This window comes from Porites lutea, chromosome 6, assembly GCF_958299795.1.
Source record: "Porites lutea chromosome 6, jaPorLute2.1, whole genome shotgun sequence".
Lineage (NCBI taxonomy): Eukaryota > Metazoa > Cnidaria > Anthozoa > Scleractinia > Poritidae > Porites > Porites lutea.
In genome coordinates this window covers 15,014,052-15,031,056 of record NC_133206.1, presented here as the reverse complement: position 1 = coordinate 15,031,056, position 17,005 = coordinate 15,014,052, and the positions used below count along the sequence as shown (strand labels likewise).

The following is a 17,005-nucleotide window of genomic DNA, read 5'->3' as shown; positions in this document are numbered from 1 at the left end:
ATGAAACAGACGGGGATGCTTGTCGTCTCGCTTAGGGGAGTAAATTTTGGATTTTGGTCTCGCTTAGGGTGTTCCGGGCAAAGCGCTAATATTTTAAGCTGCCAAGGTCTTGTTTAGGGTTCCGCGAAGAACTTGAGATTTATGACAATGCTTTTAAAAACTACTTTTAGATAAAAGCATTTGATGATTATATCTTTGTATCATTAAAACTCATTGCATGTCGTATTTGTGTGTTTTTAAGCGGTCTCTTTTAGCCGTCAAAATTTGCTTAAGCCACGCCCAGATTGGTCTCCTTTAGGGGTCACAAAAAGCTTGAGCCACGCCCAGATGGTCTCCTTTAGGGGTTAAATTCAAAATTTCCAACGAGCATCCCCGTCTATTTCATATGGGAGTCCCCCCCCCCCCAGGGGGGGGGGGGTAGGGGCAGTCAGTTTGATCTAAAAATAAGTAAAAAGGCCCTTTGGCTGGATCTGCCACTGATGAAATTCAATCAGTTTAGTGCATTTAGTACATTTGTTAGCTATTGTGCACACATTATGCCAGTTTTTTCTACCACATGATTATATTCTCAACAGTCTTGTCGCCTTGGGTCTGAGGCCTGATGCATGAAAACATTATTTATTACTACAATCTTCTGTTTTTAGTGTAAGTAGTTGTGTTCCAAGCCTTGTTTTCTTTTTTTGTTATTTAGATGTTCTTTAGGTGTATTGTAATATGTGAAAGTATTATAGAGTGGTTTTCGTTTGAGTGTCGTAAAACCAAAACCACAGTAATTACTCTGGCCAATCACATAGGACACAGACAAGACATTGAACCAATCAAAACTCGAAGTAATTACATGTGGCTGACGCAAAGCGCGGGAAAATGCATGCGAGCGCGTCACAATTGGCTTTGGTTTCACTTCTGATTGGATGAAAAGGTGGCGCGAATCTTTTAAGCCAATCGCATCGTGTAGAAAGTGCAAAACCAATTACTTTTCGACACTCAAATGAAAACCGCTCTATGTGAAAGTATTATAATACTTTTTCTAAGTACTTGTCTTTGTGGCGTCTGTTCATAAGCTGACTGGTTTCTAGCCCTCCCACATACTTTGTCCTGCATTCCCCACCCATGTCTACTGAAATGAGTGGTTTAACTGAGTTTCTTTTCTTGAAATTGATGTTTGAAACTTAGCACACATAAAGAGACCAGGGGGAAATGAAAACTAGTTTTCCTAAGTGCCCATGCCAGTAGCAAAACTAAGAAACCATGGGACACTGGACATTGCATATCCTTGTTAAATATTAATTTTATTCCAGAAAAAGCACAGACTATAAGTTGTTACTGCCTTATTTTCCTCAGGAAGGGGTTGCAAACCGAGGAAAACGAGTTCTTCCCTTTAATTGTGAGTTGCATGCATGCTTGCATCAGTGTTAAGTGATTTTAATAAAACAATTAATAAAGTCAATGAGTTAAATTTACCAATAGTTTTGTCCATGAACAAAGCTCGTGCTTTAATGATAAAAGGTTTGAATCTTTTTTTTTTTTCATATAATAGTGTTTCTACATTACATTCTAAAATGGCTAAATTCTTCATGATTATTTTAGTATTATTTTTTACTAGCATTTACAATGTAACACACGGCTCGATGGAAGAGTAAATCTTTTTTGTTAGTTTGAATGATACCATGTTTAAAAATATAAATGATGCAATCTCTGTAATGTGACAGGGTGCTTTTGGCATTGGTTGAAAACCTTCACCAATCCCCAAGATTTAATACCCTAAACATTTTGATTGCATAAGACATACAAAAAAAAACATACTTTAAACAATATTGGAAGAAATTATGACTTTTTAAAGTAATGTTTTCCTCCTAGATACTTACAGCCCAGCCCAGTTATGATATACTACTCGTTGATGCAAGATTCAATGTTCAATGCCAAAAACAACCTCTCATGAACAAGGCTGTAAACGACACTTGCAAAAGATCTGGTGGTAAAAATGACCTTACTAATAAAAGAAAAAAAGGTTGCCCTGAACAGTACAAAAACCGCAAAGACTACCCTGACACTAAACTTGCCCACAAGTTGAGCTCAAAATTTTTCTTGAGTGCAAAGCACAAGCTAGAAATCTTTATGTTTTTGGCAGCAAAGCGATCGTGCTGGGGTTACTACCGGAACTGGAAACGAGAAGCGAAGGACTTTGAGAAAGTCTACCCTAACACATCAGGACAGACCTTTTACTGTGAAACTCAGATACTGGGAACACCAGAAATATTTCTGAAGGGTTATTGCCTTTCATGAAAAAAAGCCAGTTACCTAAGGTGTTCTCAGTTTTTGACTTGCACAGTAACTCTTGATGAAACCCTATGGTGTTACCATTCAAATGAAACCTCTTTGATGCTTTTGTGTCATGGGTTGTTTATTTCACAAAATGTTACAAAAAGATATTGAGTTTTGTGTATTTTTTCTCCAAAACCTTTGACTGCAGTTTCCACAACACCAAGACAGATTGTTTTGCCTATGTTTTGGCAGATTGTTTAGGTACTACATACCTAAATAAAGGAAGAAAAACTAAAATGGCCCTACACAAAGATTAGCAGTACTAGTGCTTTGGCTGAAAAATCAATTTTGAAGCATTCTTTTTTAGTGGCAACACACTTTTATCCTTGTGACCCCAACATCATATAAAGCCTGCCTCAACAAAAAGGAACTCATATGAGCAAAAAATTGCCTGAAATCATTACCACGTACAGTTATTAGAAGTGCACAAAAAAATCTAGATATTTTCAAAGCACTTAATCAGAGTCCTCCAGTATGAAGGTCACCTTAGAAAAAAAAGGTTTAAAAGGCCATTTCTGAATTCCAAACCCCTCAATTTCAAAAATTAAATGAAGAAAAGTGCAATGCCTTTCACATAAAAATAAGTTTGATTTAAATAAGAACAGAAAATTATTTTCCTATCAAAGACTTCACATTTCTGCTCAATTTGAAAAACACAGTAAAAGGTGCTCAGAAATGGACTGTTTAACAATGTCAAGGCATTGGTCCACCTTTCCTAATAGCATCACCAACTTGAGATTTGGCACTCCCATCAGCATATCTTTTGTAAGAGGCAATTAATTTTTCATCATCCTGTAAGGTATTTTTTACAGCAGGATCATTCTTGACAGCTTCCCACCACTTGTGGAACCTTTCAAACTCACTGCTTTGTGGCAACTCAAAGCCTCGATAGTGCTTCAGAATGTTAAACCTCGCAGCATAAGGGGCTAGCATGATGTCGACATACAGAAGCTTTTCCCCCTGAAAGAATGGTCCTGTAGGATGCATTGCTTTTGTAAAGGTGAGAAAATGACTTGTCAACTGAGGTTTGATTTCCTCTTGCTCATCTTTACCTTGTTTCATCAGAAGAGCATAAAATAATGGCACTATCTTCTTGCTAATGAAGTCTCCCCAGATTCTGGCATGTGCTCTCTCGTACGGATCTTCAGGCAGCAATCTTGGTTCACTAGGCCAGGCTTCATCTACGTACTCAATACACACTGAGCTTTCATAAACGGATTTATTATTATGCACAATGACTGGTACCATTCCACGAGGATTGACGGCCAACCATTCTGGGGTTTTGTTGTAAGGATCTTGCTCTATGTACTCAAATTCTGTGCCCTTTGCCAGCAAAGCAATCCATGCTCGTTGTGCAAAGGGGCAAAACCAGGCACAGTAAAGCTTTGGGGAGACCTCAGCAGACATATCAACTGGATTGAACCTGTCTGACATGAAAGAATATGGTTTAACATACCGTAAAATTCCGAAAATAAGCACTGGGGCTTATATTTTTCAAAGGCCCTTTTTGAGGGGCTTATATTCGGAGGGGCTTATCTACCGAGGGAAATTTGCGTTCCAAAATCGATTGTGCTAGCCTTATAGCTGGGAATAAATCTACCATTTTTGCCTTGTTTCACTATATATTTGAGGGCAACTTTCCAAGTACAAGTCCCCAGGGGGCTTATATTTGGAGGGCGATTTAACAGAGGGTTTTTTGCATTACTGGTTTGGGGGCCTTGGAGGGGCTTATTTTCGGAATTTTACGGTATTATAAGAGGACTGTTTAAGGATGGTTAACAAAGTGTGCGAGCCACATACAAGTGGCATGTGGTTTTTAAAGATGAAAGAAGGGAGAAACTCATAAAACTCCTTTTGTGCAACAATGTTGCATTTCCTTCAAGCAAATTTCAGTTTCCATTTAAATTATCATATTTAAGACTGATTCAGCAGTTTCTGAACTTGTATGTAAGAGGTACCCTTGCTTTTTTAACCATCAACAGCTGCAGCCCAACATTCATTTCCTGGTTGGCGTTTATAAATGCGTGGCCTTCCTTGAGGAAACACAGTCACTAAAGGTTTTGGGTGAGATAAAATATGTTTCAAAGTTCCTTTTATAGTAGCTACAAAGTCAGGGGGTTCACAATGTGGTGATGTGGATAGATTCTCAAGTATGAACTCGTCAGATGCCTTCAAAAAGAATGGAATATAGGGTATAATAACATCATTTTTGTATTCATATGGCGTGATCCGCAGTTCTTTGTAGGAAGAGTTGTAAATTTCTACCATGTTTTCTGCCGCGGTGAAGGTTCGAGCATGCCTTATGAACTCATCTGGTCCTTTGTCTAGAAAAGTTGCCGGAAAAATGTGACCATCTTGGACAGTAACACCGACTCCATAAATGCGGGGTTTGTGTAAACCCACTTCTACTGTATCATTAAATTCTGTCACACAGGCAGAACTCAAGTGAATGGGTTCACCCTGACTCTGTATAACTTCCAATATGGAAGTTGTAAGATTGTTAGAAGTCCCTCTGTCATCTAAAAATCCCCCAAACAGATGTAGTAGTATCTGTCCACTTTTGTGGTCTGGGGAGCTGGACTTGACAGACGAAATCATGTTCTTAATTCCATTGCATGTATCATGGCCATCAAAGTGTCCTAAACTAGTCACACCAGATGATGTGTTCTGTAAAACGATTATATGGCAAGTTGTCGCATCTTCCGACCCAATAACAGTAACATTTTCATCATCACGTGCAACAGTTGCAAATTCTCCTTGAGTGACATAAAGAAGACCTCCACTTCCAGTTTTTCTGATGGGCTTCTTACAAAATTCCTCGGCAATTTCCTTGAAATGCGGATACTTTTTGGCAAAATCAGCGGATGAACGAAATCGTGAGTCCTCAGTCTTACCATCAACTATCAACGGCATCCCGAGTTTATAGCTTAAGCTAAACTGTCTACAACGGTTGAAATTGAGTCCTAGGTTGTGTAGCTGTAGACACAACACAATTTTTTCAACTTCCTTCTTCGTTGCTAACCTGAGATCAGGCTCAATTTTCGTTTCCCATCTCAGGCTACTTCGTTACTTACCTTGGGAATCCGAAGGGAATCCGGGGAATGAAATAACGTCCATCATGCAATGCGCGGAAAAAGGAGAAAACTGTCTCGAGAGACGATGCGCCAGGGGGGGGCCCACGACTTAGCGAAATTTCGTGTACCTATGATCCACCGATTTATGACATCACATCCGGTTTCAGAGTTGCTCCTCTGTTTTCGCGCGAGGCACAAAGATGGACGCCCAGTGCTATTTGGTTTCTTCGTTATTTTAACCCAAAGGCTAACGGAATTATGTATCTTGAATACCGAGAATGTTGAAAAGGTATCTAGCCGGCCTTTCAAGCAAATGTCATGACCAAACAAAGAAGTTTTAGTATTATTTTAACGATAAATATCATGCAGCTGCGAGGAATGTCATGGCGAGTCTTGCGATGTTTCAAAACGAGTGTCGTTAACGTTTTGCGGCTTTTGCGGCCTCTGATTTAGAGAATTCATCAATCAAAATATAATTTCCTGAGCGGAATAGAATGGAAAAAACGCCGATGGCCACAGTTTAAAGTGTTCACCGCTGGAAGGTTGTTATCACGCCCCGTAAAGTTGCAGAAACTTCCACTCAACTGCACGGTTTTGAGGAATGTCATGGCGAGTCTTTTGCTGTTTGTAATCGTGCGTCACTCAAGAGTTTGGCTTTTGCGGCTTCGGATTCATCGAAGTCGTCAATCAAAATTGCCTATCCTGAGCTAAATACCGTGGGGAAAAAGCTTGTGGTCACAGTTTAAAGTGTTAACAGCTGGAAGGCTTTGCCACTCGACGTAAAGTTTTTGCAGGGGCTCGGTCTTCTACTGTTCGAACACCCTCTGGCATGGTGTCGCATAGTTAAGGTTAGTAGGTTTGCTGATCCAGGATTTTTCTTTTAGTGCACGTGAGAGAATTACAAGGAACGTAGAGTAAAGAAATATTAGAGTTATTCAATGTTAGAGCGTGAGCTTTTGTTAAGAGAATTAGATATCAAATTTTTTAAATGGTTGATGAAAGAGGAATTCTCAAAGAACAGGTGGTACTATTAGGAAAGGGCAGTAAAACATCCTAAAGAACTACCCTTTTTCTCACAGCACTTTCTACCGGATCTCTAAAACTGTATTTTATTGAGTAAGAAACACATAAAATAGAAAAAATGTGACAGAGAATAGGTCGTTTGCTTTGGGAGGTGGTGCCCCAAGAGAGGTGGAGATATTAAGAGGGGCTACAGCCAAGAAGAACAATATCATAACCAAAACAATAATCTTGCTGATCAATTATTATTACTAGTAGTCTCTTTTGAGTACGATAGTATACCAGAAAGATACCACATGCCTGCAACTGCTGTGATCATAATTTATTGTTTTAGAGGGAGGCATGCAAGGGTTTTGCTAAGGGCATTTCAGGGGTGGTAACAGCACACCTCCAGACAGACTGCATGGTTGCTTATGGGGGATTGTGAAACTTAATGACAGCAAACTTAATTTGCACAGATAAGCAAAATTACATTGCCAGTTATTTCTCTCTGTGTAGTAGGGGATAGACAGTTCAATTATGTGTGAAGGACTGGAAGTATACTTTTTTGCCAATTTTCCCTTGCTGAGCATAAAAATCTATATTGTAAGACAGTTGTGCATAAGGGATATTTGCATTGTTTGATTCTAGGATCCTTAAAAGTTGTAAGGAGAGAGGGTCTTCATGGCCAAAACAAACAAAAAGTATGTAATATGAAACTTGAATGAAATTTCTACCTGGTAGGGAGTTGTTGGGAGAAAACGGCCTCCCTGGAAAAAGAAAGGATAGTTTTTGTTCTGTAACGTGAAACTTTCATCTAAAGACTTGCACTTTTTGTTACTAGAAACAATACATGTAAGCAATGGAACCAAAATTTGAAGGATACTGCAATAATTCACTTCAGTAGAATGGTTTTTCTTTTTCCTAGTAACAATGTTTTTACTCGGTAACTTTTCAATAAGGTTGACAGTGGTCTTCTTTTAGTACAGTATCTATGTTGAATGGCATGCCTGAGGGGGGAGGGGGGAGGGGTATGTACCTGTAGCTGGTGGGGCAAAAGGGAGTATCCAACAGAGAGTTCAAACCTTTTTAGGAGAAACAGTCACCCAGTGCAGCTTTGAGTGAACCAGTGATCATTTTTTTTTTCTTTTGGCCATACATGGACGGTATATTTATTTTTTTCTTCATACTTCAATTTAAATTTTTCCTGTTTTCTGGGTTATGAAAATGTATGATAATGAGTATGACACAAAGGAAAGTAAAATTATCCAGGGATAAAATTGAACCACAATAATAACGATATACAGCTGTGTATAAATTATTAGTATGTATACAACAGTTTTTCTTCTAGTGTTAAAGGAAATACTGAACTTTTATTCACCTACTTTATTTGATTGATCAATGATATTATTGTTCTAAAAAAAGAAACATCAAAATATTATCAATAAATTACATGTATGGATTTTAGAAACATGCAAACCAGCCCTGAGACATTCAAGCTGTATTGATTTCCTTTTTCCCAAAAAATATCCACATTCCTTTTTATTGACTAATGTCTTTTGACCCTGTATTTGGCTCAAAATCTTAATGCTTGGATTCACAATGCATTCTTGATTCTTTTCCAGTATCTACTGAAAAATACAGTCTAGGTATGTTGTAAATACCATCTCTTCTTAGTTGTATCCTTGACAACAGGCTTTCAATGCAATGTTCCGAGTTGTTTTAACACACAATCCCCCAACAAGTGAAGGTCTAGGAAATATTGGGTAAATGTAGATAATTATAAACATCGTTTTTGTGTCAAAAAGTGTTTACACTCCTATTTCAATCTTCAAACAGCTTGATTTGCATAAAAAGAGTATTTTTTATTGTTCAGTAGCTCTAGGCTCAAGTTCATATCTTGATCCCATCAATGTATCTTCAGTTTTAAACAGAGGTTTCAGTGGTTTCAAAACAAGCTGGTGACCACTGGAGTTCCATCAGCTACTTGATTGTATGTTGCCAGCAATTCTGTAGTCCCCCCCCCCCCCCCACCCCCAGCCTCCAGATACTTTAAAACATTTTGAAATCCCTGAAGTTTATGTACTGACGATGAGCTAGTATAATTTCACAAAGGAACCCTACCAAAGGATCAGAAAGCCAAGCCAAGTAGTGTACCATAAAGACTGATCATCTCAAAACCCACCTCCTATTCCATGGCACATACCTGTATAGAAGTACTACAACCTTCTTCCTTTGGTGTTAAAGTAACAGTAAAGAGGGGTTTCAGGTGTAGCCTCTTGTCTTTTTTTTATTTTTCTGATATTTGCTACAACCTTTGCTCCTCTGTAGGGAAAGATGGTTTGGCAAGAGGAAAGCAGAAGACAGTTTGATGAAATGATTTATTAATTCACATTTTACTATTCCATCTGTTAAGAGGATTTTCTAAACAGATCATTTAAATAGTCTGGAATTCATTAAAGCTGACAAAAAGCACATGCTGTTCTTGTTGTTCCTTTATAAGACAGCCTTAAATAAATTGTAGGTCTGAAAGATGGAGTTGTAAATAAGCTCATCTCGCTATGTTAATTTTTGATAATCCTTTTCCCATCAAATTTAGTTACTAGTAAAAACCTGCAACTAAGAATCTGTATTTTTCCAAGTTAGCCTAAACAAGTCAGGTTTTTACATAAAAACCAATTAGCACAGATTTAGGCTATTTAGGTTCAGTCTCAAATAGGTCCTTATTTTCTGAAAAAAAAAAAAAACTTTGTAACTTTGAGCTAAAAGTATTTAGTGGCATTCAGCTCTTTCCTTAGTATATGTAAAACCTGTATACCATTGCATTGCAGTCGGAGTATTAAATGATAAATATTATTGGACACCTATGTCTCAAAAGAGGACCCTGTATGTTGACTTATCTTACTTTCCCAAGTGTACACTGTGCAGAAGTTTTTTCTTAGAGATTTTATAAATAATGGTAATAGGGCTGAGTGGAGTCCAATTCGGTCTGTAATCATACACGTTACAAAATTGGACAACCACGAAGCAGGAGTCGGATTTGTTTAATCATGAGTATGATTACAGATTGAATTTGACAAAACAAAGTCCTGTAACCGTTACAATTTCCAAGGAAATATATGCATTCCTTTTTGGAGAAATAGCATTTGTTCATACTAAATGTCCAAAATAAGGGAAAATATTACTGGGGGAGACACTGCCTATATGTTGCATATTCATCCATTTTGGATTAATCCCCAGTTTGTTTGGGTAAGTGATTGTTGCTATGGTTATTGTAATAACTTCTGTGATTGGTGGATTTAGCTCAGTGCACTTAAAATGATTGGCTAATGTAATTGTCTGATTACAGGCAACTGTCTGACTACAGCCAACTGTCTGATTACAACCATACACAATGATTAAAGAAAAATAAAGCAGTTAATGCACCAATCAAATTTGAGGAAATTGTAATGGTTATGATTAATAACCTGTTTCAAATTTGAGTGCTCTTTTATAAAGACAGCCTAGCTGGAAAATTAGCCTGACAGGTTCTTAAAAACCAGTTTCTTAGTTGTGGATTTTTCCTGTATCCTTGTTGAGCTTAATACTGCACATCACTATGCTGGGTGTCAGCCCATCCCTTTTTTGTTTCTCCATGTCAGTGAGGTCAGATAGGGAATTTACATTTAGTCCTCTAGACCATGGTGCCTTTAATAGAAAGCTTTCTTCTCCTAATCAGGATCATATTAACAATCCTTTACTCTAACTGATTAATTGAAGGATGAAGAACACTAAGGGATGAAATTGTCATAACACTACCACCAACTCCTTTCCACAGGAGGAACAGAATGCTTAGGGATGGAAACTAAACATGTGAAACTGATTAAAGTATAGAGAGTATGCACATGACGTCACGGCAGCCATGTTGGTGTCCCAAACTAATCCTGTGGGAGTTGAACTCTTTTCTTATGCAAATGATTTCTTTTGTTCCAAGAAATTTGCATAGATGCAAGCCACGTGATTGAATACTCTCTATGAAATTCAAGCTTAGTTTGGTTTCCTATAGTTGCATCTAGGGTGTTTGCCTTCTTATCTCCGAGGGAAATATGTGCAGCAGACAGTGCTGCACACCCCCTTCCCCCTTAGAAACCTTGATTTCTTCAAAGCTTCCTAGTGCAAGATCATTAGTTTCAGTCTTTCCTGTGAAGTTTTTTAAGTCTTACCAAAAAAACTACAGTTAACACAGTTGTCTAGTTAAATACTGCTGATCCCTGACAAGAAAGTGAATGTCAGGGAAACAGACACTTATCCTTGAGGTCCTTGAAAGAGAGTTGGCATGTAAAGTCAGGAAATGTCTTACCAAGGACCAGCTTCGAAGCACACTACTGTACACTGGCCTAGACACTGTCAGAGGATTCCATCGAAACAGAATTGACATCCTGAACCAGCTCAACATGATTTCAGTGTCTTCTGTTGCTGCAGATTTTCTGTAAACCAGAAAAGTGTACCCCTTGAAATGTCAGCATTCTTCCTTCCTTTCAACTTTAATATTTGACAGTGAGTTGTACTCACCATTTATTAACATCTTTGTCCTCATTGACTTTTATCTCTCTTTACGAGTTGTGTGGTAGATATACTTTTTAATACTTCTTGATATTTTCTTGTTTGTGCTCTTCTGTCATCTATTTTTGTCTTCCCAGCTAAGCAAAATAAAATACATAATTTAAACATTAATGCCCAGAGGACTAGCCTGTGCAACAGACAGAACTAAACTTCTGGTTAAGTCCCCCTGTGAGACAGCACTGAAATCCTGGTTGTGGGCACCCCCTGGCCCACCTGTAAACTAGCACTTGCATATGTGCTATGATTGGCCTGTTAAAAATACCATTATTGAAGGGAATATCGAAACACATTGGGATTGGGAGCCCAGAATATTGGCACGGCTTTGCAGATGTTACTAACTGGCAATAGATTATGTCTGCAACAGGCTACACTGACAACCAGACTTACAGTGTAGGTTTTAAATATATATTGTTTATAAATTCAAAAGTAAGTTTATATTCAAGTCTTTAAAAATACACAAAATTCATTTTTTATACCTTAGATAATCGTCAAATAAAATAAGGTGCAGTACAGCATTATGAATGACCCTAACTGAAACTTATTAATAATTCATAAAATGCAATTTACATCAAGAAATACAAGTAATAATTACCAAGCCAAAATATGTGTTTTGCTGCAGGAAAAACTTACACATTTCTTCTAACGTGTTCTAAAGTAACTAGACCTCTTATTGAGTCTCATATTACACCTCTAGTGATCCCTCCAGAACTTCAAACCTCTAATAAAACAGTTAAACCAGCAGTTTGTTTTTTCACTTTATAAATTTCACTCTTTTTTACTTTACTAATTAATTTTATAACTATAATCACTGTAAGTCGTAGTATGTTTTTTTTTTTGCTTTAAAGGTCAAGAACCAATCAACACATGTTCGGGAGCGATTCATTGTTAAATAAGTGTTGTAGTTATCAGTTAAGATAAGGGGTAATTTCAAACTAGTCATTTTCACAATATGACTAGTAGTGCATAAGGGTTTCTTTTCATGTATGTTACACTTGCAAGCTTAGAAAAAAAGGAAGGGCACAAACTTTCTTGATTTCTCTCAGATAATGACAAATTGGACTACTTTTGGGCTTAACTCTTGTTCTAAACATAAATCTTCAAAGGCTAAAAAATCTTTAAATGCTAAAAATCCAACACTAACCTTCCAGAAGCTCGCAACATGTGACCGTTTCGAAATCAGTTGAGTAGAGCTTTCAGCAACTTTACGTCAACTGGCAAAGCCTTCCAGCTGTTAACACTGTAACTGTGAGCATAGGCTTTTTCTCCACGGTACTTCGCTCAGGATAGGGTATTTTGATTGATGACTTCGGTGAATCAGAAGATGCAAAAGCTAAAATCTTGAGTGACAGAAAGACTCACCATTACATTGCTCAAACCGTACAGTGAAGAGCTTTGAGCAACTTTACGACGAGTGATAAAGCCTTCCAGCAATCAACACTTTAAACTGTGACTATCAGCTTTTTCTCCAATCTATTCCACTCAGGACAGGCTATTTTGTTTGACAATCTCGGTAAATCAGAAGCTACAACAGCCAACCCTTTGAGCGGACACTCGTTTTGAAACAGCGAAAGACTCGCCATGACAGGACAGTTGCGTAGAGCTTTCAGCAACTTTACGTCCAGTGATAACGCCTTCAAGCAGTTGACACTTTAAACTATGACCACCGGCGTTTTGCCCTTTCCATTCCGCTCAGGATAGGCAATTTTGATTGATGACTTCGATGAATCAGAAGCCGCAAAAGCCAAACTCTTGAGTGACGCTCGATTACAAAGAGCGAAAGACTCGCCATGACATCCCTCAAAACCATGCAGTTGAGTAGAAGTTTTTGCAACTTTACGGGGCGTGATAACAACCTTCCAGCGGTGAACACTTTAAACTGTGGCCATCGGCGTTTTTTCCATTCTATTCCGCTCAGGAAATTATATTTTGTTTGATGACTTCTCTAAATCAGACGCCGCAAAAGCCGCAAAACGTTAACGACACTCGTTTTAAAACATCTCAAGACTCGCCATGACATTCCCCGCAGTTGCATGTTATTTATCGTTAAAATAATACTAAAACTTCTTTGTTTGGTCATGAAATTTGCTTGAAAGGCCGGCTAGATACCTTCTCAACATTCTCGGCATTCAAGATACATAATTCCGTTAGCCTGTGGGTAAAAATAACGAGAAAACCAAATGGCATCGAGCGTCCATCTTGGTGCTTCGCGCGAAAACAGAGCAGCAACTCTGCAACCGGATGTGATGTCATAAATCGGTGGATCATAGGTACACGAAACAAGTACCGAACGCTATTGGAGTCGTGGGCCCCCCCCTGCGATGCGCCCACGATGGTAGCAGGCGGCGAGAGGCCTCGAAACGGGTAGGAGATTGGGAGGAAGGGAAAAAGGAAGAGGGAATGGGGAGAGAGGGTAAGGGACTCCCCTCTCAACTCCCCTCTTGACTCCCCTCCCTTTTCCCTTTTTTCCTTTCTACCCCTCCTGGTTGAAAAGATAAGGACGTTGGTCGACTTTTGACGTTGTAAATTGCAGATTTTGGTCTCATTTGGAGTGTTCAGGGCGCAAGTTTGTCCCTAGCCTGCGTGGCAAGCGTTTCCGTGCGGTTTAGGAGCAAAGAATGAGGAACAAGAGTCAAAGACTGAGCGAAAATGGCGCAAGTAAAAGAGCGGGGAGGGGCTGGGGAAGAAAGAAAGGAAAAGGTTTCCTTCCCCTTCCCTTCCCCCTACCCCCTCTTTCATTTTTTGGTTCTCGTTTCATTTCTCGTACGGTCAAAACCGAAAATCTCTTTCCATGGTCTTTTTTTGCTCCGAAACCAAACGGAAACGCTGGCTACGCGGACTAGTTTGTCCCTAATAACCCCTGGTCCATGGACCCCCCTCGTTCCACCCTCTTTCCCATTTCAAACAAAGTGGTTGGACAGACATCTGGCTAGACTACGAGTAGTCCCCCATTTGTCCTCAGAAATAGTAGAGCGAGCGAAAATTAAAACGCGACTGTGCGTTAAAAATCACCTCACGGGAGAAAAGGCGACACGCGTCTCGCCTTTCTCACGTGGGGTGATTTTCACGCGCGCTCGCGTTTCGCTTGCTCTACTATCCCTGAGGAAAAATGGGGGACTACTCGTAGTTTAACATCTGGCAAGCTTTGTGGACGTAACGATTATATGTAGGTCATCTTGTGCTTGATCCGTAAGCAGGAGTGAATAAGTTTGCCGATGGAGAAACGTTTCCGTGGGCCGGGCCATCATGTTAGGGGAAGTCTGGGGAGGGTATGAAATATGACAACACACACACACAAAAAAACGTCTGCGTAGGAGACTACTTCCCACTTACCACAAATTTGAACGGGTGTATCATATGCAAGCCTGATAATATAAATTTACAGCAGTTTTGTTCATTAAAGGTTCCTAGAATTCATTTAGACCTCTGGTAAGACTCATCTGCAAAAATTAGGGGTGGTCCATAGGGGTAGTCCATGAACCGGGTCCACGGAGGGGTCCATGGACTAGGTCTGCAGGGATGGCCCCTGGACTGGTTTTGAATACGTCCCTAATAATCAGTGCCCCATATATCTCTTACTAAGGGAGTCATAAGAAGGAACCGATCAACCTCGTTTTGACCTCTATCTCCTAAACAGGATATAGAGAGAGAATCTGTCCTAAAAAGGGTGTATGATTTCACGCGAGTCTGTCCTTATTACAATTAAAAGGTTATTCCCCTTCAAATTGCCTGCACGATTAGTTTGATTTGCTTCCATGAAATATGTTTGTACTCCTACAAAAGCGATTACTATGACGTAAATTTGCACGGGCGGATCTAGGGGAGGGTGCAGGGGGTGCGCACCCCCCCCCACCCGCCCCTGAGATGACCTGCGGTTTTCTAATACAGCTGGTATTCTGCAAAAAGAAAAAACTATGTGGTTTATTGGTGTTGAACTAGAGCAAGAGACGAGTGCACCCCCTCCTCAAAAAAATCCTGGATCCGCCCCTGATTTGCTCTATTGAAGACAGCGTGTGCATTTTGTCCTTTGTCCTACAAAAACACAGGGGCACCCGACGATAGGTTCCTCCTAAATGTATTGAAACTTTCTTTAGTCTATCCAGAGTACTTTTAGATATCTAGAAATGCATTCTAAACGGCGCTATGAAATATTAATTTTATCTGTTCGTTTATCCTAGGGGAAATTGAATCTTCTCTCCTGAATCTTCTCGAAAACACTAGGGCTTCAGTATTATTTTCCCCAAAATTTTAGATGCAATTGAAAGTTTTACGAAAGAGAGAATTGCTCTTATTCCTCTCTCCGTCACATTTTTGAATCCAAAAAGTTTATTAGGTTTCCTTTTTCTACGAAAATTAGCCTAAAATGTGAGAAGTAGGGAACATAGTAAATAAGCTTCGAAAATTGTACCTGAATGGAAAGATCATCTAGAAATCATTCTAGCCTTCCTCAAGCAATAGAAAATTATAGGCAATATTTTCTTCTCCGAACAGATAATGCAAACAGGGGTATGCAGATACTTTTGTGTTTTGGCCATCTCAATAAGTCTAAGAAGAAAACAAAAAGCAAACTGCGGTGATAAACATAAGGGAATATAAACGCATTTCTGGAAAGAAAGAAAGACTTGAACTTGACGTTTTGCATGTTCCAACATACATCTTCAGAATTAATAAACTGTTGAATAACAACAGAAATTTAAATGTAGAACTAATTAAATAGACAAAAGATTAGTAAAAAATTTGCATCCACTGAGAAAAAGAATGCATATTAAAAAAGGTAAAGTTTTTCATTGCTGACATTTTCATTTAGGGAAGGTTGTAAATCCCTAATAAGCAGAGTCTCCTATATATTGCAATGTAATGGGTGTATGTATTTTAGGATTTTTTTCCTAAACAGAAATATCAAAAAATACAAATACTTCCTTGTCGAACAAAACCACGTTCAAAGACAACCCGTCAAACGAACGATTACATAAGAATAATGAACAGGATGATCAAGACAATCAACAATCAGCGACAAAGTCACTGTCATACTTTCCATCAACCCTGAAACATAGGAGAGCGATACGCAAAGAAATATTTTCAAGCTTTTATATTTTCAATGGAAAAGAGGCCGTCTGCTAGCAAGCATGGATGCGGTATGGACGCATGTAAAAGACCAACAGGGCCGCGCGCCAAACTAACGATTACGTAATAATGAATTGACCAATCAACAATCAGTTACTCGAGAACTCATGGCCGCCTGCGTCATCGATCTTCCCTTTTCATCCATTTTACCGGCGAGGACCGTGTCTTCGTAATCGTCTCGTACATTTTGTCAAATTTGCCCAAGTTTGATCAAGACTCTCTTCAGATAACAGTTCATTATTATGTCTCGTTACGACAGAGGTCGTTCATTTGATCCAGGTAGTCGTTCAGAGCGAAAAAGGTAAGATTTAATGCGACGGGCAGAATACTTGACAGGAAACAACCATCGTTTAGATTAGTTTTTAGACAACCCTGTTTGGTTCATTTAGCAGCTAAATCTTTCGGTTTGTGGGAAATATTTTCCTTGAGAAAATGGCTTACCCGAGCTTCTGAAGTATGTTTATACATTAATGCCGAAATCTTTGGCGTAGAAAAGAAATATTTGTGGCGTTTTCGGGAGTGCTGCCGCAACCTCGTGCGACAAGCGGCTTTCTCAATTTTCAATTCATTGCCCACCGAAAGCGTGAAAGTTTCGTAGGATTTTATTAAGCTGGCAGCTATTATTTCTTTTCGTTGAAATTATATCACGTTAAGCTTTTTACCGGTTTATATGTTGGTAAAGTCAGTGTTTTTTCTCAGCAAGGTTTCGATCAAAGCAAAAACACGGTGTGGAAAGTTCCTAAGGGTTAATTTATTATTCAACACAAAAATGTAAGTTTATTCCAGTAGTTGCAAAAATTTTCGTCCCTTTTTCGTGCATCTTAATTATAACAGAATATATAAGTGAGGTACTTTCTCTTCAAGTAACCGTGTTATAAGGATGTGTT

General features: G+C 38.9%; 3 protein-coding genes and 1 long non-coding RNA gene across 4 annotated transcripts in view; 2 read left to right on the top strand and 2 right to left on the bottom strand.

The window, feature by feature from the left end:
- Positions 1-2,971: 2,971 nt before the first annotated feature.
- Positions 2,972-3,812, bottom strand: LOC140941422 (uncharacterized). Its single transcript, XM_073390421.1, has one exon. It carries the CDS (start codon positions 3,754-3,756, stop codon positions 3,016-3,018), a length of 741 nt encoding a protein of 246 aa, XP_073246522.1. The 5' UTR covers positions 3,757-3,812; the 3' UTR covers positions 2,972-3,015.
- A 358-nt stretch (positions 3,813-4,170) lies between these two features.
- LOC140940509 (protein N-terminal asparagine amidohydrolase-like) lies at positions 4,171-5,335 on the bottom strand. The gene has a single exon (XM_073389490.1). The coding sequence runs from the start codon at positions 5,233-5,235 to the stop codon at positions 4,291-4,293; it is 945 nt and encodes a 314-aa protein (XP_073245591.1). The 5' UTR covers positions 5,236-5,335; the 3' UTR covers positions 4,171-4,290.
- A 157-nt stretch (positions 5,336-5,492) lies between these two features.
- On the top strand, positions 5,493-8,870 carry LOC140942355 (uncharacterized). Its single transcript, XR_012166535.1, has 2 exons — positions 5,493-6,244; positions 8,727-8,870. It is a non-coding gene; the product is annotated as an uncharacterized lncRNA (long non-coding RNA).
- A 7,375-nt stretch (positions 8,871-16,245) lies between these two features.
- The window catches only part of LOC140941070 (uncharacterized), a 13,347-nt gene continuing 12,587 nt past the window's right edge, over positions 16,246-17,005 (top strand). The window contains exon 1 of the mRNA XM_073390028.1: positions 16,246-16,419. Within this exon, the coding sequence (XP_073246129.1) occupies positions 16,361-16,419 (59 nt within the window). The 5' untranslated portion in view covers positions 16,246-16,360. The remainder of the gene's footprint in view (positions 16,420-17,005) is intronic.

Excerpts from the sequence above, each read along its gene's own strand:
- LOC140941422 (XM_073390421.1), bottom strand. The coding sequence starts at position 3,756 with ATGTCAGACAGGTTCAATCCAGTTGATATGTCTGCTGAGGTCTCCCCA.
- LOC140940509 (XM_073389490.1), bottom strand. The coding sequence starts at position 5,235 with ATGCCGTTGATAGTTGATGGTAAGACTGAGGACTCACGATTTCGTTCA.